We start from the raw sequence: 27,761 nt of genomic DNA, 5'->3' as shown, positions 1-27,761 counted from the left end.
CTGTGACGGGATTCTACCCCAAACAGAATGTTAACAACCACAGAAACTCTCTATAACAAGATTACTTCATTTTAAAACTGTATTGTAAGAAAATGTTTACTAACTTTCACATCATGATACCAAATGTATAGAAACATTTTTAACATTCTACTCTCATGCATCATGGTTCTGAGCATTTTAGAACACAATGCTTGAATCAGCTAAAGAACCATTCCATACTTGTTTTAAATTAGCAATGTGTGTACATCAAAAATCAAATGCTCATACTCACGTTACTATCTGCACATGTATTTCTTAAAACTAACACCTGCACCAAAAGGTAAATTATTTGGGCAACTGACAGTTTAAGCATTGCCAACTCTTGTGCCCTTATTGTGACTTTCCTGATATTTGGTATTATATGTTGGTTCCTGATTAGGAGAAACTCAGTTGGCATTAAATTTCTTGTCGTCAGGTTTGTGGAAAATTACTTGCAAATGTTGGCTCTTAAGTGCTCCAAAGAAGAAAGTGAATAAGAAAAAAGCAAAACATAACATAATTTCCTTTGGTATCTGTATTTTCCTATGTCCCAATTTATTATTAAACATATGTAGGAAGTACTGCTTTGTCTTCTTGATATAAATATCTACAAGCAATTAGCTAAGGCCAAAAAAGAAGCAGATTTACCTCTTTATTAAACAGCATTTATACCACTAAATTTCACTCAGATGGGCCTACAAATTAAACCAAGCTGCATCCATCAATCCATGCTGAGAAGTTATGGAAAACATCCATCTCCACAGTCCAAGAACAGATTTCCATCTCCTCCTACTTGCTCCATGCATAGCTTCCTCCATAGCATACCTATACCATCCTCCTGAAAATGGATGTCCAGATCCAGCACTTGAATCCCTCTTCCCACCACCCACTGTATGCAGACTGACTCACAGATATATTGCTCCAGCAGAACTGCTTTCACATTCATACTATTTTACTGCCTGGAGATCTTGGCAACTAAGGAGACAGGAGGCAAACTTGCCTCCAGGTGAACTGCTCATTAAATTACAGGTTATTGCACCTCCTGCGGAATCAAGAAGGTTGTGTCATCTCAACCCCATAACCCTAGAAGTAGCCTTACACAATGCAGACGGTGAGAACTGAGACTTGTGGGAACAGGACCCCAACAGGGGCTTCTGAAGAGACCTGCACTGCTCTGCAATGGCCTGGAGATTTGGCTTGCAAACCTTAGTCAACTGGTCAGACACACATATACTACAGTCAGTGACAGAGAAAAAGACTCTTTGATTAGCAACTGACTTCTGAGATGTGGTGTCGGGTCAGAGGGCTGGAATAAGGTAGTAGGAACAAAAACCCACCTACAAGAAACCAGGCAAAACTGGTGACAGAAGACCAGCTCCAAAATGAAAGCATCAGTCCATGAGCCAGGCCCAACAGAACTGTACCCCTAATAAAACAATAAGGAAAAAGAAATCACAAATTAATATAATTTTATAAACACCTGGCATAAAGAAGAAACTTCTAGACATACAGATGAGAATGCTTGGTCATATTTTATAATCCTTTTATTTTAAACAGACTCAATCTGAGCATAAAATATCTTTATCTCACACCCTGCTACCTTTTCTCCCCTTTACTGGATGTAAAAAACATCCAGTTAAAAATAATGGCAGTTTATCATAATGTATAAGTGAGCTACTTTCAGCAGCAGAAGCACTCCACTGAAGTACTGGGTACAAGAGGCAAAAGGAACTCAGTGAAAATGAGAGGGATGAATCCACTCCAAACAGGAGTATTTTCTTCACATCAAATAGGATATCCTACAGCATCTAACATTGCTATCAGTCTTGGGTAGCTCTTGTGTATGCTAATTCAAAATTATTAACAACCTCACCTGCCACTACACATAATTGACTCAGAATATCTAATCTGGTCTCCTAGATTTTGGAACCCAGGTGACCAACACACAGCATTAAGGCTAAATTCTTACTAACCAAAACTTCTACAAAAGTATATCTTTTAATACTACACGCAGTTTACTTTTTTCTGTCTGCACACATCTCGGACGTACACTATTTCCTAACATCTCCTCTCTGAAGTCAGCTGCTAGATTAATTTACTGCATATTATAGATGCACTTCATTCATAAGTCCTTGAATCTCAGTCCTAATTTAAAAATTGTTTTGTAATGTGGCAAACCAGGTTTTTATTGCTGAAATAAAAATCATTCTGTATTACAAAATTTTTAAGTTTATTGGTATAGACACAATGCTCAGAGGTATCTGAAAGCAAGAATAAATCCACAGATTCTCTATGTGAACGACCTTGTACCCACTATATTCTATGTAAGTTCTTATACTATCATCTGGTTGAGCTTTGTGGTTTGTCACCCACTATAGCACTGGCTTTTGATTACTGTTTTGTTTAAATAATAACAATAAAAAATCACTTACCCATATGGATTAGGATCTGGACCTGTATGTGGATGTCCACTTACTGCCCATCTAGAAACTAATGAGACCTCCCCAAATATCCACAGGGTGAGGAACATGAGGCTGCCAAAAGCAATCCCTGACAAAAGCCAATGAGGGTGGGAAGCAGTCTCTCTAACTGCATTACCAGTTTTGTTTGCTTCTTGTTTCCTCTTGTCTCTACCTAGAATAAGAATAGAAATATAGCTGAACAAACTGTCAAATCCTATTAGAAAGGGTTACTGAGAAAAAGAGATAGCCAGGATCACAAAATTACCAGAATAAATTACTGGCTCAGACACAAAAGCTAACTTACTTGATCATTTGTGGAAACTGATAAGACAAACAATCTCTAGTAACATTCCTAGGTCTGTCAGGAAAAGCTACTCACCTTAAGTGTACAAAAATGGCAATCTGCCCATAGGATTATTCTTCACACTACTGGAATTTAAATAATTAAATTGGCTTTGAAAATCAGCAGAAAATCTGTTTGAATTTGTTTTGAGGATTCTGTTCTCTGAAACTCTAAACTCTGATAAGAACAAAAACTAACAGTTTCAAACAAGCCAGAAAAAACCTCTTCCTTCTCTTCTCCTTGTTCCGTGCACTTTAGATCCTCTCTCAACTAAGGAGAAAGCAGCACCTTTAATTGCATAGACATATTGCTTTGTTACCTAGGAAGATGACATTCTCTTCCTAACTTCCTGTAGTAGATTCCCTTTCTAATTTATGATGAAAGCTCAGGCTTAATTTATGTCATGTGACACAAGTCTACAAACAATACACACAATGCCTATTTATACCCACTTACGCAAACATAAGGTCTTACCTTTCAGCTAATTTATTCAGGTTATACTGAAAAGGAAGGAACTTCTGAGCTGCCTTAACTAACCAACCCAACCTCGCTGTCTTCCTTGCCAATACTGCCTTCACAGTTCTCAAGTGTGCTTAGCCTATGCCAGCCCCCACTGCTGTGTACTCTGTCCAGACGCTGAGAACTCAGGCACATTTTGACCAGGACAACTTGTCCACTTTTCCAACTTTTTCTGTTTATTTTGCCATATCAGCTGTTCCCCAGCTTTGCCCTGTCTCCCTTTCTCTGTCAAAGGGCACACACTGGCAGAGAAACTCGAAGAGCAGACTGAATTAAGAAAATAACAGAAATACCACAGATATTTCATACTGGAATGAGGATAACCCATTCTGGTTTTATTGGTCTAGGTTATTCCCTTTTTTGCATTACTGTCACATTACTGATACTGCAATTAGTTGTCAGTTCCAACACCAACTTACTACAGCATGTATGAATTGTGATATTGATTCCACCATGTTATGGGCAGGTGGAAGTACCCCATGGTTTCTAAATTCTGCAATGCTCATGCATTGCAGAAAAACAGTCTAAAAACTGTTTTGCAGTCTAAAAACAGACTGTACTGTGGGGGGAATCAAAGAACTAAAACCCAGTGACACATAGACAGGTATACCTTAGCACATTTTCATAAGTGCCATCCTTGCTGTAATACGCTTACCTGAATAAATTCGCTCCACTGCTGCAATAAAACCAATTGTCAGTATGACAGTATTGGCAGCTTGCGAACTCCAGACTGGGTTTAGTGATGTATACCAGATACGAAGAACAAGGAGCATTATTTTGCCTAGCATGAAGCCCCATATCCTGATGAACCTATAAGAATCAGTTTTTGAAATAGTGATGCCTTTGAGAAAAAAAGAGAAATCTTAACTTCTCAGAAAAAAACCCCACCTTTTAATAAAAAGAAACATCAGTTACAACCCCATCAGTATAAGAAAATACCTTTGTAAACTGTTTCCTGACCACCATGTTACTGTTTGCACCAGCAATGAGGAGGAAACACCTGCAGCCAAGACGAACAGTCTAATTGAAGCATTTGGTGCCTGGTATGATGCTAAGCTTCCTACAAACAAATACAGAGGTTGTTTTAATGGGCAACAGAGATCAGGTAATAAGGATTTCCTGTGCATTAGTTCAATCTTGTCTATAATTTGGTTGGCTACACCATTTATCTGAAAACACATGACACTACACCTTTTTGAACAAACCAAAGAAATACAGGTATTGATAGAAACTGGGTATCTATAACATTATAGCAGTTACCATTTTCAGGGAAAAAAAACCAACATGAAGCAATTACCCAAGGCTGCAGTAATTGTATTAATTTCAGTACTTATGGTCATTGATTCCATAAATAGGATATATGGATAAAATACCTAAGCACATAGATATTCCTGAACACGGCACTTATTTAATTCAAAAGCCATAAAATTTTACGTATGGTGACTGCTCCTTTCCAAAAAGGGTATGCCTTTTGCCACAGGGCACTTTGATGGCTTTTGAGTTATCTAAGTGCCCTGTGGCAAAAGCCATATCCTTTTTAGAGGGAAGCAGTCACCATATATTGCACAAGGATTAGTAGGGAACTGCCTCAGTGGGTGTGAACAAGGCTTTCTCTGGCCCAGTATCTGGTGTCAGAGTGGTCATCAGCAGCCTGTGTCATCTTGTTACTGGAAACGGTCACTCCCCCAGTCATTGAAAGAGACCATGCACATGCACCTCTGCCATTTCCCAGGGCACAGTTATCAGCAGTCCTAAACTCTGCTAGCAGGTTTCCAATTCAAGCAACTATGGGTCACACACATTCTCTTAACATCAGTCAGTGTGGCAGATTCTGGCCCAGGACCAGTGACAAACAGCAGGAGAAGCCACATCATTTTGCTACCAGCCATTTGCTAAGTGAGTATGAGTCAAACTCAAAGAGAGGTTAAGCAAGGAGGGCCAGAAATGGAGCTGCTGGTTCTGGCAATGTATGCTAGGAATCCTCCAACTGTCCGTTTACTCATTCCGCTCAGAGTAAAAGCTGCAAAGCTTAGAGCAAAGATGGTAAAATGACATCAATGTGTGGTGAAGATGTACTTGTATGGACTTTAGCAGAGATTGCATGTACAATGCATGCAGATTTCTGTTGCTAAATTGTGCTGAAATCCACAACTCCGCCTCTTCAGATCTTTCATCACTCGTGCTTACAGCTAGCGTGGGTTTGCCTACTTAGAGTAGGCACACCTTTTGTTACTGAGCAAGTACACCCAAAATATACCTACCCAAACATGCAAATTTACTGTGTGTTTTCTGTAGACAGAGATTCAAATGGACATTACCACAGGGGTAGTTTGTTGTTGGGTTTTGGGTCTGATTTTTTTTTTCAATGGAATAGAAAATTAATTAGTATGAAAAAATACAGAAATAATAATAAAAGTTTCAGGGAAAATAAAGCTTCCTGAAAACGCAAAAAGAAAGACAATGATTAATAAGGGAAGATCCTTTTTCATCAAAAACAAAAAACTCCAATCCCCTAAATATTCTGGTTTTAAAATTTTTTAGTTTTAGAATTCTATTTTAGAATTTTTTAATGAAGAATTTCTAGATTTTTTGATTGTGAAATTGAAGACTGAATATTTCCAATGGAATGGGGTGGAGCATGCATGGGGTAGATTGTTCTGCCTGACCTTGTTCAACAAGCTCCAGGGGAAGGCTGTGGCCTTTCTGATGAGGGAAAAAGATCAAAAAGAGAAAGAAGGAAGAAGTATCTAGATCTGACAAAGGAAAGAAAGCAGAAAGAATTGAGGAAAAGAAGAAACAGCAGCACAGCATGATAGGACAGAAATAATTAAAAAGATAGAATGAAGTTATGACAAGCAAGTAAATGGAAAGTCCTAAAGTCCAGTGCTGCCTGTGCAAGGGCATTTGGATGACTTGAGAACCTGCAATAGGAAGGCAAGTAAAGAGCCAGAGTTACCATTGGCCGCTAATCTCCTTGCTGAGGATCACACTCTTATACCTTCCCCAAATGCTTATGCTAACTGTAGGGCAACAGGTAAGGAAAATACAGAGTAGTAACAGAAGAGCTGAGAAAGGAAACGGTGTAGACTTGCCAAGGAGTGGAAAACATTAGGAGTTTTCCAGAGATGGAAACAGCAGGGTGGATAGGGTCACTGTGGGAACAGTTCCTCTTCAGGCAGGAACAAAGGGGAGGTCATACCTGCCTACAGCAATGCTCAGGTTAGCCCAAAAGTCAGGATGCGTACAGCTTCATTCCTCCCTCTGGAATCTTTCTATGACTGCCTCCATTAACACATTCTTTCCCCAGATTACTACTGAAGGCGCTAGCTTTTTGTTTGTAGTTAATATCTTCAGGGGCTTGTGATTCAGGTGAAGCAAACAGGCATAAACCAACAGACTTTACACATCATTATAGGCCTGTCACTGTGTAACAAAAATTACACACATTTAAGTGATTTCCATCTCTTTTGGCAAAGTGAACTAGTAAACACAGCAAGATGATCTGAAAGACTAATCGTAAATAAATTTTGTGTTATTGTGATATCTGAAGGAATGCAGGGTGCAATTTGAAATGCTCACACTCAATTACTAGTTTCTAAATCAGCAGATCTTGTAGAAAGCAATGCATTGAGCATTGCTGCAGAAAGCTGAAGTGGAAGAGTCTGCTCACTGAAAAGCTTATTAAAAAAACCCAAAAACGTATTTGGACAGATATGACAAAGAGTAGAAAAAGAAAAGAACATAGTAAAACTATACTTCACCTAAACTGATGAAACTAATGAGCTGTGTTCAGTTCTACTACTATCTTTTTACAGATAAAGAACAAGAATTTTTTAAAAATAGAGTCATGCAGTGAAAATAAATGATTCTGTTCTGTCTTCTACCAGTAAAAGAAGAAAATTACATGGAAAGCGATTCTCTGATTATCATCTTATATTGTTAAATGAGAAGCCAGGAACTGGTGCTTCTGAAAGACACCAGTTCGCAGCAGCATCACCCCTGTCCACAGGATAGGGACCTTTGTCTCCTCTACATTCATCCAGGTGTTGCAAACTCATCAGCAATAACTTGCTTCTGAATGTGGCTGTAGCTGCCAAACCTTCTCCCAACAAACTTTCAGAATATCAACAAGAGCTAAGACTTGCACCAGTTCGCTGAAGACCAGGGAGGGAATCCCAGCAAGTCTTGGTTTAGGGAGGAGCATGTGGGATGGGTAGCAAGGCAGTTTCATCTTGAATTTAAGTCAAACTTTCTTCCTGTGCAACTGATCATATAAGAGCCATCTCACAGTCAGGATGAGCCTATAAGTCCACCAATATGCTACAGGCTTATAGACACAGTTAACAAAATTAAAAAAAAATATTAACAAACAAAAAAGCATGCTTCAGAAAGTAAGCCTCCTTAAAAAAAACCAAAACATTTCACTCACAGCAGGTTACTTTTATAATAGCCCCAAGCTGTTCTGTAACATCTCATCTCTACCCATTGTCACAAAGAGCCGCTATACAAAAGACAACTGCTGTCGATCAAAAACTTTTTTGCTATTGGACATGACTTGTACTAATTTAAAAGCTCCTAGTAATAAAAGTGAAATGAGATTTGTCTTTAATTATGTAGCACTAGTCTACCAACCAACACAATGGATGCAAACAATATTTCTCTGATCATATCTAGAAGCTCAAGAGAAAAAGAAAAGCAAGAGTTTGGGAGAGCAAGAACTTCTTATTCCTGTCTCTTCAGAATCATCTGAATTTTGAGGCAATTTGGAACGTTTATTCTTATGCCTTGATATCAAGATGGAATCTATAACTCAATACAGCACATACTTACCAACCATAGTCAGTCTCAGAAGGGCTAGGATGTACTTATTGTTAGCCAACCTCCAAAAGGGGCCAATTACCAGGAATATTGGAGAAAAGAAGGCAACAGCAAAAACTTCTAGACCCGTGAGTGCCAGTGTCTGAAGGGGGAAGTAATAGATCATCGGTGGTAGTGCATGGTAAAGAGACCAAGAAATGTAGCCTAAAAAAAATACAAAGCAAAAATCCCCATCATATATTTTCAACAGCATAGCTCCCTGAAGACTACTTAAAAAGATACCATTTTATACTTCCAAATGTAGAATATCAAATATATTTGAAAATAGTTCGAGTAACAATAGCCCCTTTCTGTGAAGAAATATTTGCTATTTCAAGTTAAATAAACACATTTTCCCAGGAAATGGAACGATGAGAAGAAAACAGCTCTTCCCCCACTCAGACAGTAGTTCCTACTTTGATCTTCGGCGCTCAACCTAGGAAAGGGTTATTGTTCAGAGTGAACAATGCTGGCGAAATAAGTAGTCCACCCACATTCTCAGGGCTCCTCAAAGACAGATTGGTGGCTAAATGAATTATTGTAGCGAACGGCCGCACCGCTCTCCCCTGAAGACACCTTATCCAGGCGCGCCGGCACCGCGCTACGATTCTCCGCAGGTTTTGCAGGAGATGCGCGAAGCACCCGAGGCCGGGGTCCGGCGGGTCCCGGTGGGCGCCCCGCGGGTCCCGGTTGCTGAGGGCAGCGCCCCGCAGTCCCGAACACCTGCACAAACACTCAGCTGAGAGCACGCAAGACACCCTTGGCTGAGCCAAGGGACATAAGGCACTCCAGCGCTAGAAGGAAACAAGAACGCGAAGAAGGACACTCAGCAGCGACTATTATGTACTCATTTCCAGCGGAGGAGATTATTTTGAAGCACCTTTCACGGGTAACGCCTCCCCACAGACTGCAAGCCCTCCCGGCGCTCCCGGGAGCGACCCCAGCGCCGCCCTGCCAAGCGGGGCTGAAGGAGGCCGGGCCGGTGCCGTTATCCCGCCTCTCCCCCGCACCCGCCTCGGGTGCCGCGGCCCCTCACAGCCCACAGCCCCGTCGGGGGGCGGCACTACCGACACCTACCCAGTAAGCTTTCCGACAGAACGGCCTTCCACAGGGGGAACATCTGGCTTCCTGTCGGGGGAACGACACGGCTTCGCCCCTGTCGCCCGGAGCCCAGCTGCCTGTCCCCGGCAGGGCGCGGCGCCGCCACCGCCCGTCCCGCCTCACGGAGCCCGCCCGGCACGCGGCCGCCGGCGAGCGGGCGCCACAGCGCCGCCTGGCGGAGCGCGACCGGCGCGGCCCGGCCGTGACGAGCCGCTCCCCCGGGACAGGGTCGGTGCGGCCCGCGGCCCCGGGATTACGCAGCCGCGAGGGGGGGTAGGGAGGAAACCTGTCAGATAGGGGCGATCGGGGCGGGGGGTTCGGGCTGGGCACGAGGAGTATCCCCGGGCCCCGCTGTTCAGTCCACCCGTCTCGGCCCGCGCGCCTTCGCTGACAGAAATGGCGTCTCCCCTCGGCCTCCGGGCCGGGAGGGCTGCGTTTCCCTTTCGTTCCAGCGCCCTGGCTGGCGGGGAGAGGAGCGGCCCCCGCCCCAGCCCGCAGGGTGGCTGCGGAGCGGGCTGGCCCCGGCCGAACCCCCCAGACCCGGTGGCTGTGCGGTCACAGAGGTACTCATGGTGGCCAAGGCTGCGCCGGGATGGCGCTGCGGCTGGGGAGGATGGCGCGGTGTGAGGTGGCTGGGAAGAGATGTTCCATTAAACCAGACGGGCTTTTCATGAAGGTCAGCCTGGGTGGCTGGAGTTTCTAGTCTTCACAGCCCTGCGACAAGGAACGGTGAGTAGATCTTGCCCTTTCGCTGTTGTGTTACCCAAGGAGCGTTTGTCTGCCGGGTAGTCACACCAGCAAGTAACAAAACAGAAGCAGAGGATTGTCGTCACACAGGCTGATGGGGAAAACAGGAGCTGACTCGCTTGCTAGTCTCATAAATATATGGCTGATTAACCATTAGTACATTTCTTTTTTTGGGGGGGTGATGATCAGATTGGTGCTGTGCTCATCTTAATGAAACATGTTCTGCTCTACAGCAGACTAATGACTTCTGATAAGCAATCCTGTCTGCAAAAAGCACCAAAAGAGGAATCTCGTTTGCTGAGATTCCTGGGGTGAGGCTTAAGCTGCTTTGTTCGTTAATTTTAGAAGAAACCCTGAGCTATATGAACCCAGCCGTGATCACAGCTGCCAAGTTCTGACAACAGGATTGCATAAGCAAAAGCTGAATTTTAGAATTTCATTTTTGGCATGAAAATAAATTTGTAACTATGAAGTAAGAACTAAAAAGCCCTTTTGCTGTTGGCATACATCAACTTCTTAAGTTTTATTAATCTTCAGTACCCTATGAAATTGCCAGCTGTATTTCCTCAGTTGTGTTAAAACTGCTATCCCATTCTAAACAAACCTTATGATATGCATTTTCTTTCCTTTGCACCTGTGAAACTCCAAACCCTTAGGAGTAAACTGTAAACCCGACACCTGTTAAATATGACCTATTACTAGCAATAAATTCCTGTCAAAACATTTTGGGGGGCAGAGAAATAAGGAAAAGTTTGTTCCAGTAGTCTCACAATCAAGTGATTAACTTACCATGCAGTATAATGGGGTTTGGCTAGCTACAGAAACTTTGTTGAATTCTGGTTGGTATTTGAAAACATATATATGTTTCAAACGTTCACAAAAGCATTGAAGTATTTTGATTAAAAAGTTGGCCTTTCTAGGGGTGGAAGAATAAGACTGTCTTTGTCTTTTCTGCAAGTTCCATGTAACTAAAGGCATTTTTTGTTTTATTTATTTAAGAAAAGCCATCCCAGAATAGTCACCAAGTTCCCTTGTCAGGTTAGGATTATGCAAATGATGACACCTTTTCATCTTGCCGTGGCATGACGCAAATGGAACTTGCAAGATGAGATCCTTGGCCAGAGTAAACCCAGAACATGGCTGCTTTTCTAGCTGCATAGCAAGAGCGTGAGGCTCACAGGATGTATTCAGCCAATAAATATTTGCAAGAATTTTGCAACACTTTATATAATTACAGTATCTTGCTTCATCATTCAGAGGTGGAGTTCCAGTAAAACTAGACTCGACTGGTATCATGAGCCTGACATGCTTGCGTGGCTTCCATTAAACTCGTAATGCAATGAAAATAATGCAGTTCCTGATGAATTTAGCCATTGTATGCTGGGTACTCTCTCTTGAGACTCCTAGTAACCACTAAGTTTGTCTTCAAACATATCAAAGTTACATTCCAGTTCTCTCCATAGAGTTGACACTCAGATAAGCATCTGAGCACAAGAGGGAGGGAGTTTTCAGGTGTAATGTGTTTTGGAATGAAAACAGACATGACTTAAATACAAAAGTCAATGCTTACAATGTGCTTCATTACACATGTATGTGTAGGAATGCCTTTCACTATATATGTTTTTATTCTTGGAGTGCTACATGTGTAGCTGATAAAAAATAAAGCAATGGCATTTGATCTGTATAGGAATACAGTGATGGCACACCACCAAAGCCAAGATAGCATACTACGGTAGGAGTTCCCACTCACAGAAGAAGGAGTCTTATTTTACATTAGTGTTTAATATACCATTAAGCTAAGGCAGACATAAAAAAAATCTGAGTTTAACAGAAAACACATTGCAGCCCCACAATTATATTGGTATTGAGAGGGCTAAACCTCTCTAAAGCTGGTGACTGTAAAGAACAGTGCTTTATTTTGGTTCAAACTGTAATACAAAGATGTTTTGAAACCCAAAATAAACACATGGAATTTGAAAGAACTGTCGGACACCTGGGAGAAGTTGTGCTTGCATATTGCCCAGTAGAGATATGCCTGAATGGGCATGACTAAGAAGTGGAAGAAAATGCCAGAGGAATAGAGGAAAAAAGCATTAAAGTACAAACACAAATTAGGATTAAGAAGGCGACTCTGGGAAAAAACTGGGGTGGTTGAGTTTACAGTTAGGCACCTGCCGCAGCTGCAGTGGAAACACAAAGACTTGCAGGTCATTAGATGCCTATTCTGTTTGCACAACAGTGCCAAGCTTCTTAATCATTACCTTTATACCTGTTATGCAAAACTCTATGCATGTTCACACTCCACAGTAATTTGGTTGTGGTTTTCTCAAGGTTACAGTGTGTTGGCTACAAAATACTGTCCACTTGTTACACCTGGGCTGAAGTGCAACCTCATCTCATGTAAATTAGTGCTAAAACAGAGGACTAATAAATATTGAGACTTGCTAAAGACCTTTTTCAGTAAAACATTCTGTGGCACATGATACGCCCCAGAGTAATTTCCATAATGTACTCCATATAACAGGTCTTGATTCATTTCAATATGCATTAGAAATGGCAGGTACAATCAAGTCTGATTACAGGATCTAAGCACCTATAACCCTGGCGAAATCAGCTAGCGTTGCAGGTCTCTGCTGTAGGAAAGAAAACACACATATAGCTGTGCAGCCTAAGAGAAGGGAAAACTCTGTGGCTATTTTACAGCCTTCTTCACTCTGAGAAGTGAAAATCCTAAAGCTTGAGTATCTGTTAATTGTCAGCCATTTGTTTCTACTAAAAGATAGGCCAGACTAAGTGTGAAACAGAAATAAGTACATCCAAGAATCAGCGAGGACATAGAAAACTCTTACATAATTTCTTGTACAAAGTGAGGACAGTTTAATGTTTTACTCAGAAGTATGTTGACTGTTTCCTGCTGTGACTTTTGATGTCTTTGCACTCACCCTTAGCTCCTACTCCCACTAGCATGAGAACAATGCCCTGCAGTGTAATTCTGATGCGGTTTTCCACACTCTAAATGTTTTTATTACTGATACATTTTTGGAACCGCACTGTGCTTCTGTTACTCCAGGTCTTTGTTTCTCAGGGAATTTTAAAGTAATTAACAGTCTGTGATTTTCTAATGAACAAACAAACCATATTTATCACACTTGGTAACAGTTCCTCCTCCTGTCATGTGCTGTATGCATACATGGAGTGTTTCTAGTAAAGGCACAGACTGGAAAGGCAGTCAGTGTGGTGAACCTCAGGATGCTGGCAACCCTGTGGCATTTTCTAAAAGGTTCTTCAGAGAAGCAGAAGCCTTGTAAGCCTTCCCCGGGTTTGTGAAGTCTCAGCTCCTTGCCCTCTTTCTACTCTGACAGCAGAAAATATCTTGGCTGAGGATTCAGTTCCTTATTGGTTGTTTTCATTTTGGTTTTTACTTTGATGCATAAGGTTGGTTTTGTTCTGGGCGGGGTAAGGATCTTTCTTTTGGTTTGTGTTTATTATTCTGAATACTAACATTTTTTGGTTTCTGTCTATCAATTTCAGTTTTCATTGCTCTGAAGTACTTTCAGGTAAATCTTAAGAACAAAGAGCATTTGAGGAACGTATTCAGTTGTGATAACCAACTTTGCCCTTAAAGTTAAACTGGAAAAGAAGCCTAACCTTTTTTTGAATAGGCACTTTTGCACAGCAGGGTGTGAGAATCCAAGCAACTACTATCCCCGGGCATGCATAAGCCACGTGAGGATATTGTTGTTCCAGTGGCCTTTAATTTTATGACCAGTTAAGCTGAACCAGCTAGGAAATAATTGGTTATTAGGGACTCGCCTCACATGGGGTCTTCTTGTGTATTGTAGTTTTCAAAGCAGCATATAGCCAGTATCTATTATATATTTTTTTACAGATGGTTTCAGGCAAACCTCTTAGATCACAAGAGACACAGGTACACTTTTAAGAGCTGTTCTAGGACATCACTGCTGCCAAACCTCCCTGTGAAGAGCACGTTTTGCAGCAGCAAAGCCCAATGGTCTGGTTTGGCTGGCAAGCAGCCAAGGCTTCTGGAAGGTTAAAGCCTTTTTGGACTTAATGAACTATGAGTTATGTCATATTTATTATGGAAGTGAGATGCCAAGGTCACGCAGGAGGAGGAAATATGGTGCTGATCTCACAAGCTGTTCATTTCAAGGTAAGCACTAGGGTGTCACATCACTATTTAGGGTACTCTACTAAAAACTATGTCTCACTGCAAAAAAACAACGAGACAGCTTTTATTAAAGATGAAATGCAAAATAAACCTCAGGTTTACATGCTTTGTTTTACGAAGATTATAATTAAAGAAAGCAATTGCATTTCTCATTTCAGAGAAAGTGGCACAATTTTTTTCAGTATTCCTGGAGGAACAACCCTGAGCCCCTGCACTGACATTTTCAAGGTAACTTTTTTCTTGCAAGATTATTTTTCATTGATCGAAGTATTTTTCTTGATTACTTTTTATTTACTTCTCAGAAGTATCGATATTAAAATGTATTGATTAACTGACATAAGCATCGTAGTGCTAAAGCAGGTAAGCGTTGCTTTGCATCCCAAAATGGTCAAAATTGAATTTGTCACTTCTTTTTTAAGGAACAAGATCTCATGAAGTTTCCACAAGGTGTTTTCCCTTCGGCTGGCAGGACAGCTCCCCGGCGCCGTGCATCGTACAGCGGTAGGTGACTGCGACCTTCCGAATTCATTTGGGGAAACGCGAGGACAGCGAAGGAACCTCATCAGCGCGTTCGCAGTTTGTTTCTCTGCCGGAGCAGCGCGCGAGGAGGCCTGGGCTCGTCTGTAGCAGGCAGGGGCGGGAGCCGGGGGGCGAGGGGAGCGCGGCAGGGCACGGCCCGGCCCTGCCGGGGCCCCCCGGCCGGCGCGGCGCCCCGCGGCGCTGGCTCTGCGCCCCGCCTGGCCCTGCCGCCGGCCGCCAGGAGATGGCGGTGGAGCCCGGCGGTGACCTGCCCGAGGGGTGCCGCCGGCCCCCGCGAATCCTCACGGGCTTCGGGTCGGGCCCTTCGCCTGCCCGCCGCCGGGGGTGGCCGCGGCGCGGCGCGGGGGAGCGCCCGTCTCCTCCTTTCCGCCCCGGACGGGCGCAGCCCCGCCGTGCCGGATTTCTCCGGCGTCAGGGCGGGAGGAAGGCCGGGGCTGGCCTGGCTCTCGGCGGCCGGACCGGGGCAGGGGGCGGGCGGCGGCTCTGAAAGCGAATCCGACGCCCGACCCCGTGCCCTCTCCCCTTCCCCGCAGGTGTTCGCCCAGCCCCGGGGCCCGGAGGCGGGCTGGGCTGAGCTGAGCTGGGTGTAACAGACCCGGGGAAGGCCGCGGGTGGCTGGAGCAGATGCCTGCCCGGGGCCTGGTCGCAACCCCGCTTCCCTCCCACGAAGCCCGGGCCTCCCGGCGTTTTGCACGTCCCCAGCCACATCCTTAGCCCTGAGAGCAAATAGCAAACACAAAGCAACAGCCCGTGCTCGGCGGGTGTGCGGTGCCCTGGTGAGTGGGTGCGAGCAGACGGCTGAGCAGGTGCTGCGCCAGCGCGGCCTGGCAAGCGCAAGGCATTCACCCGCTTCGTGGGGTCCACCCAGCTGTTGTCGGGGAGCTTTTCACGAAAGACCTGTGCAGCTGCTCAGCTGCCTAGCCTTCGAAATAAGAGACTGGATTTAAAATAAAGCGCCAGTTCAGGACGTATGTGTGAAACATCATTGTGAGTCTTTCTCTTTTCCTCACAAGGGACACAGTCCTTGAAGGGCCTCTCTGAAGTGCTAATGGGTTGTCTCTGATCATTTTATTTCAGTGGCACCTGCCCTGGGTAAATGTGCAGTATCTGCTGTAGATCACAGTCAACTGTATATACTGGTTAGCACATGCAATTTTGGCTCCCACCTTCTCCACCAAGTAATCTTAGAAATTATGTGGTCACCGTTCCAGAAAGAAGGAGGCTTCTTACTGAAAACAGATTATATGAAGTTGGCAGTTCTTACATCCAAAAAACACAGCTTTTTTTTCCCTGCGTACTACTTCCTTATCAACCGGTTAGCAGAATCAAAACCATGAGATCTTTCAGGAGTCTTGTATTAGCCTTTTCTTCTGTAAATGAGTAAATGCTCCAGAACACTTCTTGTAGAATAGGAAGAAGTTCTTTGAATGTTTGATCTTTGTAAACCACATTGATTTAATCATGTGTTATAGAGATATTTCAGTTAAACAGAATAACAACATCATTGGGGGATTCTTCCCAAGGCAGCTAAGAGAATACACAGTTAATTGTTACATTAGCAATTACATAGTTAGGTTGAAAGACAGCAATAAGTGTTACAGAAAAAATATGCAGTACAGTTATGTTTCTTCAGTAGGTCAATGCAAATGAAGTGGTTTTTTGGGATGACGGTTGTCTTTCCAAGACACAATGCCCTGAAATACTGGACCACTTTTATGTCCTTCAGATAGGAGGTAGCACATATGCTAAGTACAAATATTAATAATTCAATTAACTAAATATTTTGATGACCTTGACTCTGTCCCTTTGCTTCGTTCTTGCCAGAATAGCTTTCAGCTTTCATCCCAAGTGGGAGAGGTACCAGGAAGCTGCTTAAAGGGCAACATATTTTGGGGATTCTTTGTTACGTTGAAGCAGAAATGTAGCTGAATAACTTAAAATTCCGGAGAAAAGTATGCTGAAGACAATACAAGAAGTTAATGGCAAGCTGCAAATTTTTATAACCTAATTTATACTCCTTTTTAAAAAATTTTCTTCATTTTCTCCAGTGAGTCAGCTTTTTTATTCTCATGAAAAGGATGAGTGCTTAAAATCTGTTGCAGCAGTTAGAAGACATATCAGTCAGTAGAACTTTCCAGTGACGCTTTGTATGTAACCATCTGCATAGTTAGGCTTCGTGAGCAGATAAGAATAAGAAAGCAGATAAGAATAAGAAAATTTTGTGTCTCTGATTGACATAAACCTCTTCAAAGTTTTATGCATTTTTGTCATCTTTTATCTTCTTTTTTGCATTAAGTGACAAGAGACTGATGGAAAACTGAATTGCTCTTTGTTAGTCAGGGTGAGGCAGCCAGTGAAGAGCTGTGGGCTATCCCAACATTAGGTGGATTTTCAAACTTAATCTTTTTCAAAGACCCAGTGGTCCTTGCCATTTTTGAGAGCAGCTGAGAATGAAGTGCAGACTGGTGTGAATGCAATGCTTAATTGAGTCTTTTTAACAAGGGGAGAGAGGAAGTCGTGTTGCTTCTGTTCCATCACTTTAAAAAAGCATTGCTGTCTGAATATCCACTGTGCATGAAGCAGACATTGCTTGAACTTCATAGCTGTGTAACTGACCCCATGATAAGTGCAGGAAGTGGTTTATACAGTAATATTATTGTTGTGGTTTAACCCCAGCCAGGAACTAAGCCCCACACAGCCACGTGCTCACTCCCCACCCATGGGATGGAGGAGAGAATCGGAAGAGTAAAAGTGAGAAAACTCATGGGTTGAGATAAAGACAGTTTAATAGGTAAAGCAAAAGCCACGTGCACAAGCAAAGCAAACGAAGCAATTCATTCACCCCTTCCCATGGGCAGGCAGGTGTTCAGCCATCTCTAGGAAAGCAGGGCTCCATCATGTGTAATGGTTACTTGGGAAGACAAACGCCATCGCTCTGAATGTCCCCCCCTTCCTTCTTCTTTCCCAGCTTTATGTACTGAGCATGATGTCATATGGTATGGAATATCCTTTGCGTCAGTTTGGGTCAGCTGTCCCGGCTGTGTCCCCTCCCAGCTTCTTGTGCACCCCCAGCCCACTCACTGGTGGGGTGGTGTGAGGAGCAGAAAAGGCCTTGGCTCTGTGTAAGCCCTGCTCAGCAGTAACAAACACATCTCTGTCATCAGCACCGTTTTCAGCACAAATCCAAACCATAGCCCATACTAGCTACTGTGAAAAAAATTAACTCTATCCCAGCTGAAACCAGTGCAATTACAAATGCCAAAAAACATTCAGGTTATTGAATTGTTATATATGTTTCCTCTTTAACTGTGTCCTTTGCTGTCACTTTAGCCTTTCTCAGTGCCGCCATTCTCAGGAGGTGCTTTTTGAAAAGCAGCAGTGCCCCGTATGTTGATAAATAACGTGCCAGACCATGCAGCAAAGTGCTAGGTAAAAATCACAGTTTAGCTATTGGAATTACTCCAGAAATAAATGGGATTCCTTCTTGCTTTTCCTTAGCAGCACGCTTCTTAGGCATGGAAGATTGCAACTCTCAAACTCTTCGGAATCTATTTATTCTTACAGGGTTTTTTTTTTTTAAAGTGTGTTTGTTGGAAGTGCAGTTGTGGTTTATGATAGGCTTGCATTGTAGGTCCTGTGGAGTCAAAGCTTGAGACAATGGCAGTGAGGGTAGAAGTAGTACAGTGATTTTGGACAGCACAATAAAGCTAAATTTTTGACCTGCAATACAAAAAAAAATTAGAAAGGTTTTGGATGACTTGCTCATATTTGTTCTCATTTCTTTATGGTTAAGAGTGCTGTGCTAGGTCATGATCCAGCATCTGATTGTACTTACCAACTTTCCTGTTTGAATTAGGCTACACACAACTCTGTATTGGTAAAAAGTGATACACTGTGCTCTAAACTGTATATAATCAGGTGACTGGATGCTACCTGCTGTAAAAAAATATACACCTTTCAACTTGGTCAGTACTATTTCTAGGTGAACACCAAACTTACAATATCAATATGATACTTTGGCTTTTACCTTTGTACCTATATGACAGAGAGGTAGCCAAGCATCAGACACATAATTTCTGCTCACCAAGAGCAGCAGCAGAGTACAAGGGAAGAGACAATGTCTTCCAAAACAACCCAACAGGAAATTCAGAAACAGGTGGCTGTTAGCTTAAGCATATAAATAGAGAGAAGAAAGGGCTATGTGTTATTCTTCCTGATTCACTACAGTTGGAGGGCTAGGAGCTTTTGGGTCTTAAGATAGTAGGCTCTGATTTATGCTCTGTTAGTTAAACTAGTTATGAACTGGCAGAGTCCTAGTGTCTGAGTACTAGTCCAGTATAACCTGTCCCCATCAAGTTGTGCATGTGCATGTGTATGTGTATGTATTCAGAAGGGGAGAAGGGAACAATACTGCACAAGAACATGCCCTCCAGCTGTACAGAAGATGAGCATTCCCCTCTGCTGGAGAAATCGGCTACCCACAGAGGTTCAAATTTTACCATTTTATGCTATAAGCATGTAATTAACCACAAGGGATTTAATTGTGGCATGACCTTGTTGCTAACCAGTTACTACCAGAGAGGAGCAGGAGTGGGCTGATCTGCAGGGGAAGGTGACCCGGCAGCCACAAGTGACAGCAAGGTGGGCTGGGGTTGCGAGCTCACAGGCAAGGAGTGCAGTCCCACAGCATCCCAAAAGGCGAGTGGAGCACATCCAGTGATATAAACCGGGGTCAGCCAACAGTTGGTCCAGTAATTTCTGTGCAAGTCCACAGGAACAAGGCAAGTCTGATGGTAAGCCAGGACGTCAAGTTAGCAAGGCAAGGTAGGGATCATCATGGTAAAAGGTCAGGTACAGGCATACCTACAACACAGCTAAGGCAAGGGTCTGAGCTTAACTGCAGCTTCTGAGCTAAGGGGCAGAGCCCTGGTCAGAGCTTCTTGCAGCTCTTTCTCCCAGCTTTACGGTTTTCACAGCAGTTTAATTCAGTGTTACACAACTGTGCCACTGTGCTGTATTAGAGCTGACTTTGAGCCCAAGCAGCTAAACCCCTGGCAGGGTGTGCATGGGGACAGAAAAGTTGCAAAGCCTGTTGGTGCACTTAGGGCCCTGACACTAATTTCCTTATCTTTCACTCAGCCTGTTTGGATTTTATTGTATTTGTTGTGACCTTGCTGTGAAACCAGTTTGGAGTGGTTCTCCAGGGTCTGGAGTGGAGTCAGTTCTGTACTGTTTACCCAAGCAGCACCACCATGAACATTAGTGGGAGCAGTGCTTGAAGAAGGACTGAGATACTAATTAGCTAAAATGTGAAATGTGTGGCTGCGGCCAATAAATGCATTTCATTATTATGGTCACAAAATCGTGGATCAATCGGGCATAAAATGAGGTAGAATCCTGTAATAGACTAATGTGCTCTTTTTCCCAAGGCACTGCTTGTACTACAGAGTCTGGTTTTGCTTTTAAGAATAGGTACGTTTGTAGAGGTTGTGGTTTTACAGAAGAATGTTAAAAGTTCAACTGATTTTAACGTAATGTCAACTCCTTCTTTCCCCCAGCTTTTGTTCCTGAGCACAACATCATATGGGATGGGACATCCTTTGCGTCAGTTGGGGTCAGCTGTCCCAGCTGCACCCCTCTCAACTTCTTGTGCATCACCAGCCCGCTCGCTGGTGGGATGGTGCAAGGAGCAGAAAAGGCCCCGACTCTGCGTAAGCCCTGCTCAGCAATAGCTGAAACATCCCTGTGGTATCAACAGTGGTTTGGTCACAAATCCAAACCACAGCACCATGGTTTTCGTCACCAGCTCCTGTGAAGAAAAACTCTTTCCCAGCCAAAACTAGTACACCCATATATTTTAGATACCTGATAATGATTCTACAAGTGCAAATACTGGTAACAAAGTCATCTCTTAAGGAAAGAAAAATAATGTATCTATATCCACAGATCAATACCCTGGTTAGTAGAATGCAGGAGAGAATACTGTTACTTTTTTCTCACAGTCAAAATAGAGAAAAAAGAGCTACCGTTAGCCTAAAAGAAGCCTGTTGGCAAACTAATTATTAGGAAGGTGAAGCCAGTATGGTTGAGTTCAGTTAATGCCATGAATGTATTTAAAATGCTCAAAGAGAAAGTTAGGCTAGTTAGGAAAATCTGACAGAGTTTACGTTGACCCTTTTCTGAATACTTGCAGAATCTACTCTTACTGAACTTAAATTGACTTCTGTATGGGGCAGAACTTCATTTTTAGAAACTACCACTCTGCCTTTATTTCCTGTAATTTCTTTCCCACAAAGCTGATGTAGCTCATAAGAATGAAACGGCTAACAGAAATAAAGCAGCATCCTTCTGGGGTAAGCAGCAGCTGAGCCATTTTAGGAAAGTATAGACCCAACAAGATGAGTGGTTTTAACTTTAAAACCTATGTAGTTCTTTCTGTTTCTGTATTGGGGTATCAAGTATTTCGTCACACTGCTCAGAAGAGAAGGAGGTTTGCTTGTGTGGTTGGTTTCTGCATTGTATTTTATTTGTTTTTAAATAATTTGTTTTGTTTAATTGATTTATTTTTTCTTCCTGTAAGGTCAAATTCAATAAGCTGACCCACGTTCACCCTTTCAGCCAATGTTCTATTGTCCCATCTCACAAATTCACAATGCTGGAGAAATTGCAAGGATCTGTGAATGCAAAAAGAAAAGGTACAGAGGTGAGTGATCCAAACTTGTTTTTACCACACTGAGAATGACTTCTTGATGTAGTTATGCAAAATTGGCTGCAAATGCCATGCCGTTTATTGTAATACATTGGGCTTTGTTGGAATTTTATCGTGGGTTAACTCTATCACCTTATTTTAAGTTAAGCAATGTGTTATTATAGGGTTAATTGAATTATTTGCATAATCGTAGGTAAAGGTAGTTGAGTTAAGCTCTTGTTTAATATGAACTTACTTTAACAATCATAGAGTTGGTTCTATTCTTGAAGTCCGATATTAAAAGACCCTTAGGAATGTTTTACTTTATTATGTAGTTATTCTTGCTTTTGAATGAAAGGCAGGCATGGCTATGTGTCTTGGGTTTGTGAAACTCTTTAGGTGTTAGGACATCTAAAAGATTACTTACTTGGTGTTTTAGTGCCTTTTAAGTCCTCCATGTCAGTTTGTATCTAAATTATACATTTTTTTGAAAGGAGAGGATTGAAAAGGGTTTCAGCATTTGATTGGAGCTGCTGTCCTTACTGGTGTTGCAGTGCTGAGAGGAGATACTCAGATTATGGAAGCTATTATTTAATAAATATATATAACGCACTAGCTCTAGACACTACAGCGTGCCTGACGTCTGGCACTGTGCGAACATATCCTTGCATTGAAGAGAGATAGTAATCTGAAGTGGCAGGTGTAATAGGTGATTAAGACAGTACGCGAAGTTAATGTTTAGAAGATGAGTAATGTGTTTAACATTACAAACATATAAAACATTTAGCATATAAAAGAGTAATGTACTTAACAGATAGGTAACAAATTTTGGCCGATACCAGATACGTTCCTCCTTTTTATTTTTACAGCTCTTCCTTTGTCTCTTGGGAGCATGTTTCTCACCCAGGAGCTAGTCTCAAAAGGTAAACATAAAAAAATACAGAAGGGTCCTCAGTTATGAAGTTGAGACTCTGGAATTACTACTGATATGCAAGTTTCCCTAAATCCTGCTGTTTTTCAAGATCAATATTCCTCTCACTCATCACCATCATTGTTATAGTGATTTGATCATTATGTATGCATTGCCACAGTCATCCTTTTGAAAGAACATGAACTGAAAAGAGAATTAATGAATTCAGAGACTGGTGGCTAGATCCTGTCACCATGATCACATGTATTTGAGCAGAGTCTTCACTGGGGCTGCTTGTAGGGCAGAGCATCATACATCCTGGGCAGGGGCATTAGATTCGGGTACTGTAGCTCTGACTGTTGGTTTATTTGAAAAACGCTGGCAATGTTTTTAGAGTGACCGTGTATTAATATGAATACAGCTGTGGTGCAAAGAGACAAGGAATGATGCCAAAGTGAGGAGACAGAGAGCTTTTTATAGAGATGGCTTGCGATCTGCAGGCTAATACAAAAGAGACTTGTATTCTGTTTATGTGGTGTATGAGCCTGGTTCTACACATTGCACCTTGAGTTTCCATTCTGGGGGTCTTTAATAATAAGGTTGAGGTTAGTGTTTTGGGTAAAGAGTGTAGGGCATCCACCCTAAACACTGCTATGATGGGTGTATCCCACAGGAGCAAAGACGACAGTCCTTCAGCCTGCATCAGCAGCCATTTACAGCAAGGGCAGGTAGAAGAGAAGAATCACGGGGCCTGAAGCAAGAAGCAAGAGAGAATCCAGGGGCTATGAGGCAGGGGTGGTGGGAGGCAGCAAATTAAGGAGGTGGAAATGGCTCTGCCTTTTCTCAGTGTGTGTGGTTGCAAGCCCCTTGTTTTGTTCCAGCCACTATTACCATGTTTTCTCTTCATCACATTCTTTTTTTTTTTTTTTTTTTTTTTTTTTAAACTAAGATGATCAGGAGGACTAGAGTAGAAAACCTAAAAGCCGTGCTGTACCAAAAGAAGCTGATGTGGGTTCCCTGTGGCATCCTTGACCTATGAGCCTGTAGGCAGACAGCGAGGGAAGGAGCAAGGGAGTGTGTGTGAGGGAAGGCAAAGGTTTACATATTTGAAAAGGGGTGAGCAGTAATAGGAAGGGCACTGGCGTTGCCTCAGTGGCTAACGTGCCACCCTCTGGCACCAGCTACTCTTCTCAGTTTCGCTCCATTGTACTTGGACATTTCTTATCAGCTGTGAAATAACAATGCCCATATTAAATAATCATTACTGTGTGTCAACAGTTGGAAGAGGGGGGGCTGTTTAGAAACAAACAACAATTTTGTTTCTCCCTCCCCTGAAAGACCCAATTTAAAATTGCATAGATGCCAGTGGGCGACGGCCCTTGCACTTAGCATAGACTGAATGCTCCTCTGTCTAAGCCCTCCTCTCTGCGGACTGCACATAGTACACTGGCTCTGGAAGAAGCTGGATCTTCTGAGCCTCATTAATACTGTCTGAATGCACGTAACAGTGCAAACAGTGTTCGCTTCCCTTCCCTTTGCCATGGCAATCTTGCTGTGTGGAGCCCTCCTCTGCAGTATGGCACTCCTCTGCCACACACACATGCTTGCAGAGGCATAATGGTTCCACCTCCTGATGTTAACTGGAGGCAGGTGGATTTTGGTAGGAAAAGCTAATATTTCAGTTTTCACGTTCAGTATTTTCCTCATAGGTTTCCCCAAGGCTAAAACGTATGATCTCTCCTCTTCAGAGGAGGAGGTTAGGTATCTGTGGTACATTTTAATGCGAGTTTAATCAATAGCCACAGAAAGCTACTGAAGAACAGTTTGAGCCGGCTTCTTGCAGCATGAGGAGCTGCATCCTGAATAAGAGATTTCAGTTCACTATTATGTTCGCGAGGTTTGTTTGTGCTGAAACATAAGCCACCATCTCCTTCTCCTGCAGTGCTGCAGGTGTCAGCGGTGGCAGCCATGCTGCTTTGATATTGATTTACAATCCAAACCCCTGCCTGAAGTGAATCCTGTCAAGTCCAGGTGTTTTTTCTCCTATGACTCTAGGACTGCACCAAAACGGATGTACTAAGAACTAGTGGAATGGAAAGTGACCTGTTGTTCCTAAATCTGAGTTAGTGGGCTTACAAGATTTTTGTATAGTCTTCACCTTCAGAAATGCAAAAGCTTGTAGGAAAAGTACTGTCTTTGGTTTTGAGTGCTGGTGAGTTCCTCAAATGAATAAGTTTTCTGACTATTTCCTTTTATTGTAGGCATTTTCTCAGCAAGCTCAAGATTTGGTGCATTACCTAAGATGGCGAGTAAGTTGTACGCAATTCTAAAAGGAAAAGAAAGGTTATTTACAGGCAATCTGCAGACCTTAGATGCATCTCTCTGAATCTCTTTTTAAACTCTTCCTTTTTTGGAATTTATGAGATGTTACTGCAGTGCTTTAGGAAATCAGAATTCTGCTGTGTTTAAAAATAAATGGTTGATATAAGGTTCTTCTAATGTAAACATTTTCAGTAGCAGCTTATATTTACTTAATATATCCCCTCAAAGTGGTAAAAACTCCAGTCTCACCTTTGTTTTATAAATAATGTCAGCCTCACTGATCAGCCATGCTTAGCAGATCACACAGCTTATGATATCAAGGGGCCATCAGAGCATATATAAAATAGTATGTTCCTTTTGGTGTGTTCATTTGTTTTATCTTAACTGCCTAGTTCATGACCACGTTGATAAAGAAAACAAATAAAAGCACAGAAACTGTACAGTAAGGTGGCTCTTAAATGGCAAGAAATTAAATTGATTCCCTCTTCAGCAGTTCAACAGAAAATTGAGGATGTGGAAGTAGTATTTTTATTCTGACTCTGTAATGAGTTAATTCCCCAGTGCAATAGCATGGCAGGCTGACGTTCTAGTTTCTTAGAAGCCCTGAGAAGATGAACATCAAAATTGCAATCATCCGAAGTACCATGCTGTGCATACAAGGGCAAGAGAAATTAGTGCTGACATTGTGATTTAATTTTGTTGCGGGCTTTATCTATAATCTGTTCCTCTGAACCTGAAATCATGTCATTCCAGGTGAATACGATATCCTGTTCCTGTCTGCATTGTTTTGGACCAGCTGTTGTCTCTCACAATAGGTAGCTCGTTTTCAATAGTTATTGAAATCATCCCTGTAGTCCCTGTATTTGCAACATGGTTTGAGAAGACGTGCTACATAAAATTCACCGTATGATAAAAACTGAGCCAATTGCAGGCTCTTGATTTAAGCTTTTGTATTAACAGTGTTTTGTTATCCATCTTCATAGTTGCTAGTGTCTTAGGTTTCACCAATGGAAAGATGCCATACGTAGGAGAATGCCCAAAAAAGTTCCAGAAATTTGGTATTGTACCATTTGGTCCACAACAAAAAAGGTTTGTGCTTATTCAAATCATTAATCCTAGATCAAAATAATCTTTACAATACTGAAAATAATATGCAGCAAAACTGTTAATTTATATTTTGTGATCAGGTCATAAGGTCTTACATTCTTTGGCTATATATGTCAGTATTAGAAACTACTAAATACTCTTTTCAGAAAATGCAAATTAAATTCAGTGCAATCCCTGTTAATAGGAAATCCATTATTTAAATCACATGATCATACTTTTAAGTGTGATGGAACAACAGTTACTAGTCTCTTTTCATCTAGCATTGTGCCTCTAAGTGTCTCAGGAACTTCTACAATATTACTCGGCCCTTTGAGTCCTCCTTTGTACCATACGTCTGGTGAAACACACTGCAGGCTTTTTTTACACCATCCTCATATTTAAACAACAATTTAAATCTTAGGCCACATTCCAACCTCCTCCTCTGTGGTTTTAGCCAAACTCATACTGTCATGCCAAACAAAGAAGAGCACAAACTGCAAGGGTATTTTTTCCGCCTTGCGACTCTAACCTTATGATAGATCTCAATGGTTGCCTCCTGTCACCTTCATGTTTCAGTCATTGTTTTCTAAACTTTATACAAAGTACTCTTTCCCATCAAATCACACTCTGACTTCCTTCCAGGCTCCTCCTTCAACTGCCAGTACTACTTTTCATTCACACTATGGCTTCTCATATGCACCTTTCACACACAAAATGCATTTCAAAAAATCTGACCCACAAAATCATTCTCCTCGGTCTTTCCACGTCTTTCCCCTGAACAGTGTGAGCTTTTATGCCTATGAAAATTCCTGACTGATAATGGGAAGCTTCTTCATTGTTCATATGTCTCTCTACTTCCATTCTTCCCCCGCATAACAAAGCTATTACTTTCCTCACGTGGTGTCACACAAAGTGGCTATTTGCATTATTCAAATAATCAAATATCATTCTTTTGTATTATACACTTCACTCCTAACTCTGCTTATTATTGATAGGTACAATGGCAAGGACTGTCTTTTCCTGCTCAGAAAATCCTGTTATATTTTGGTGATTGCTGGAAATGGTAGATAAGAATAATAATTAATGGGGTTTTATTGCTTGAGACATTTAGATGTCATCTTTTTCAGTTTACATCCTATAAAGCAGTTACAACAATTGGAGAACACAGGCCAGAGGTTACTTCTTCAAGAACAATTGCTAGCGCGCTGTATGCTCATATTAGAAGAAATCCTGCAAAATTATTGAATACTTTCAATATTGTAGGCATTGTCATCATACTTGCAACAAATATGAAGCAAAATTAGGATCAAATGATGAAGAAGGTTCAATTCCCTCATCATCTTAGTCCCAGGTACGCAACCTTGAAATTTAAAATAAATTCTCACTTCAGTTTCCGTGTTGAGCAGTATTCTTGTTTGAAACATTTGAACAGTATAGTGAAAATCATGGATTTTAATCATGGTTTAAAATCTGAGCATTATTCAAGGAAATACTCTCTATCTGTGGTTTGTCATTCAATTTTGTTTCTTCATTTTTAGCTAATGAACCTTTCATGCTAATTCTAAATCCCCCATTACTGAGGAATTTCTGCTTTAGCTGTAGCAGAGTATTGTTTATAAACCTAATTGGAATTAATTTGGTTTGACTACTTGTATGAAAACAAATATAACTCTTTTCAATTTCCATCTTCTTTACTTAAACAATGATGGGTCATGTTGTTATTTAAAATATATTGAAATATTGAGAATCTAAAAGCAGACACAGTTGAGGGTGGGTTTTTTCCATCCAGTACTATGGTTTGGCCAGAGCCTTAGCGAGGGTAGTGTAAGAGTGGTGCTAGCGCAGCTCCGTGCTGGGGCAGGGGCGACAGCCCATGGGATGTTTTCACCCTGGAAAGGGGAAAGTTCCCTTTGCAAAAAACAAGAGTTTACAGGGTGGAAGGCCGGAGAGTGCTTACAAGCACTTTCACTCTTTGTCTA

The 27,761-nt window shown here is 42.1% G+C and overlaps 3 protein-coding genes across 5 annotated transcripts in view; 1 reads left to right on the top strand and 2 right to left on the bottom strand.

Annotated features, from left to right (window-relative positions):
• Positions 1 to 9,429, bottom strand: part of CWH43 (cell wall biogenesis 43 C-terminal homolog) — a 28,823-nt gene extending 19,394 nt beyond the window's left edge. The window contains exons 1-6 of the mRNA XM_064449390.1: positions 9,277 to 9,429; positions 8,173 to 8,364; positions 4,282 to 4,402; positions 3,998 to 4,152; positions 2,451 to 2,652; positions 1,356 to 1,444 (exon numbers count right to left, since the gene is read on the bottom strand). Of these exons, the coding sequence (XP_064305460.1) occupies positions 1,356 to 1,444; positions 2,451 to 2,652; positions 3,998 to 4,152; positions 4,282 to 4,402; positions 8,173 to 8,364; positions 9,277 to 9,319 (802 nt within the window). The 5' untranslated portion in view covers positions 9,320 to 9,429. The remainder of the gene's footprint in view (positions 1 to 1,355; positions 1,445 to 2,450; positions 2,653 to 3,997; positions 4,153 to 4,281; positions 4,403 to 8,172; positions 8,365 to 9,276) is intronic.
• DCUN1D4 (defective in cullin neddylation 1 domain containing 4) overlaps positions 1 to 27,761 on the bottom strand; it is a 204,734-nt gene that overhangs the window by 69,433 nt on the left and 107,540 nt on the right. The gene's annotated exons all lie outside the window — the stretch shown is intronic.
• Positions 20,499 to 27,480, top strand: OCIAD2 (OCIA domain containing 2). The gene is made up of 5 exons (XM_009506665.2): positions 20,499 to 21,479; positions 22,334 to 22,387; positions 24,636 to 24,683; positions 25,680 to 25,785; positions 27,046 to 27,480. The coding sequence occupies exons 1-5, from the start codon at positions 21,398 to 21,400 to the stop codon at positions 27,125 to 27,127; spliced, it is 372 nt and encodes a 123-aa protein (XP_009504960.2). The 5' UTR covers positions 20,499 to 21,397; the 3' UTR covers positions 27,128 to 27,480.

This window comes from Phalacrocorax carbo, chromosome 4 (genome assembly GCF_963921805.1).
Source record: "Phalacrocorax carbo chromosome 4, bPhaCar2.1, whole genome shotgun sequence".
Classification (NCBI taxonomy): Eukaryota; Metazoa; Chordata; class Aves; order Suliformes; family Phalacrocoracidae; genus Phalacrocorax; species Phalacrocorax carbo.
Note: the sequence above shows the minus strand (reverse complement) of the source record. Positions and strands in the feature narration are given on the sequence as shown.

What these genes read in the sequence shown, in the direction of transcription:
- OCIAD2 (XM_009506665.2), top strand. Translation starts at nt 21,398, where the DNA reads ATGTTCTATTGTCCCATCTCACAAATTCACAATGCTGGAGAAATTGCA. An exon ending in CCAGGAGCTAGTCTCAAAAG is followed by an intron (nt 22,388 to 24,635) that starts GTAAACATAAAA and finishes CTTTTATTGTAG; the next exon opens with GCATTTTCTCAGCAAGCTCA. An exon ending in TGCATTACCTAAGATGGCGA is followed by an intron (nt 24,684 to 25,679) that starts GTAAGTTGTACG and finishes CCATCTTCATAG; the next exon opens with TTGCTAGTGTCTTAGGTTTC.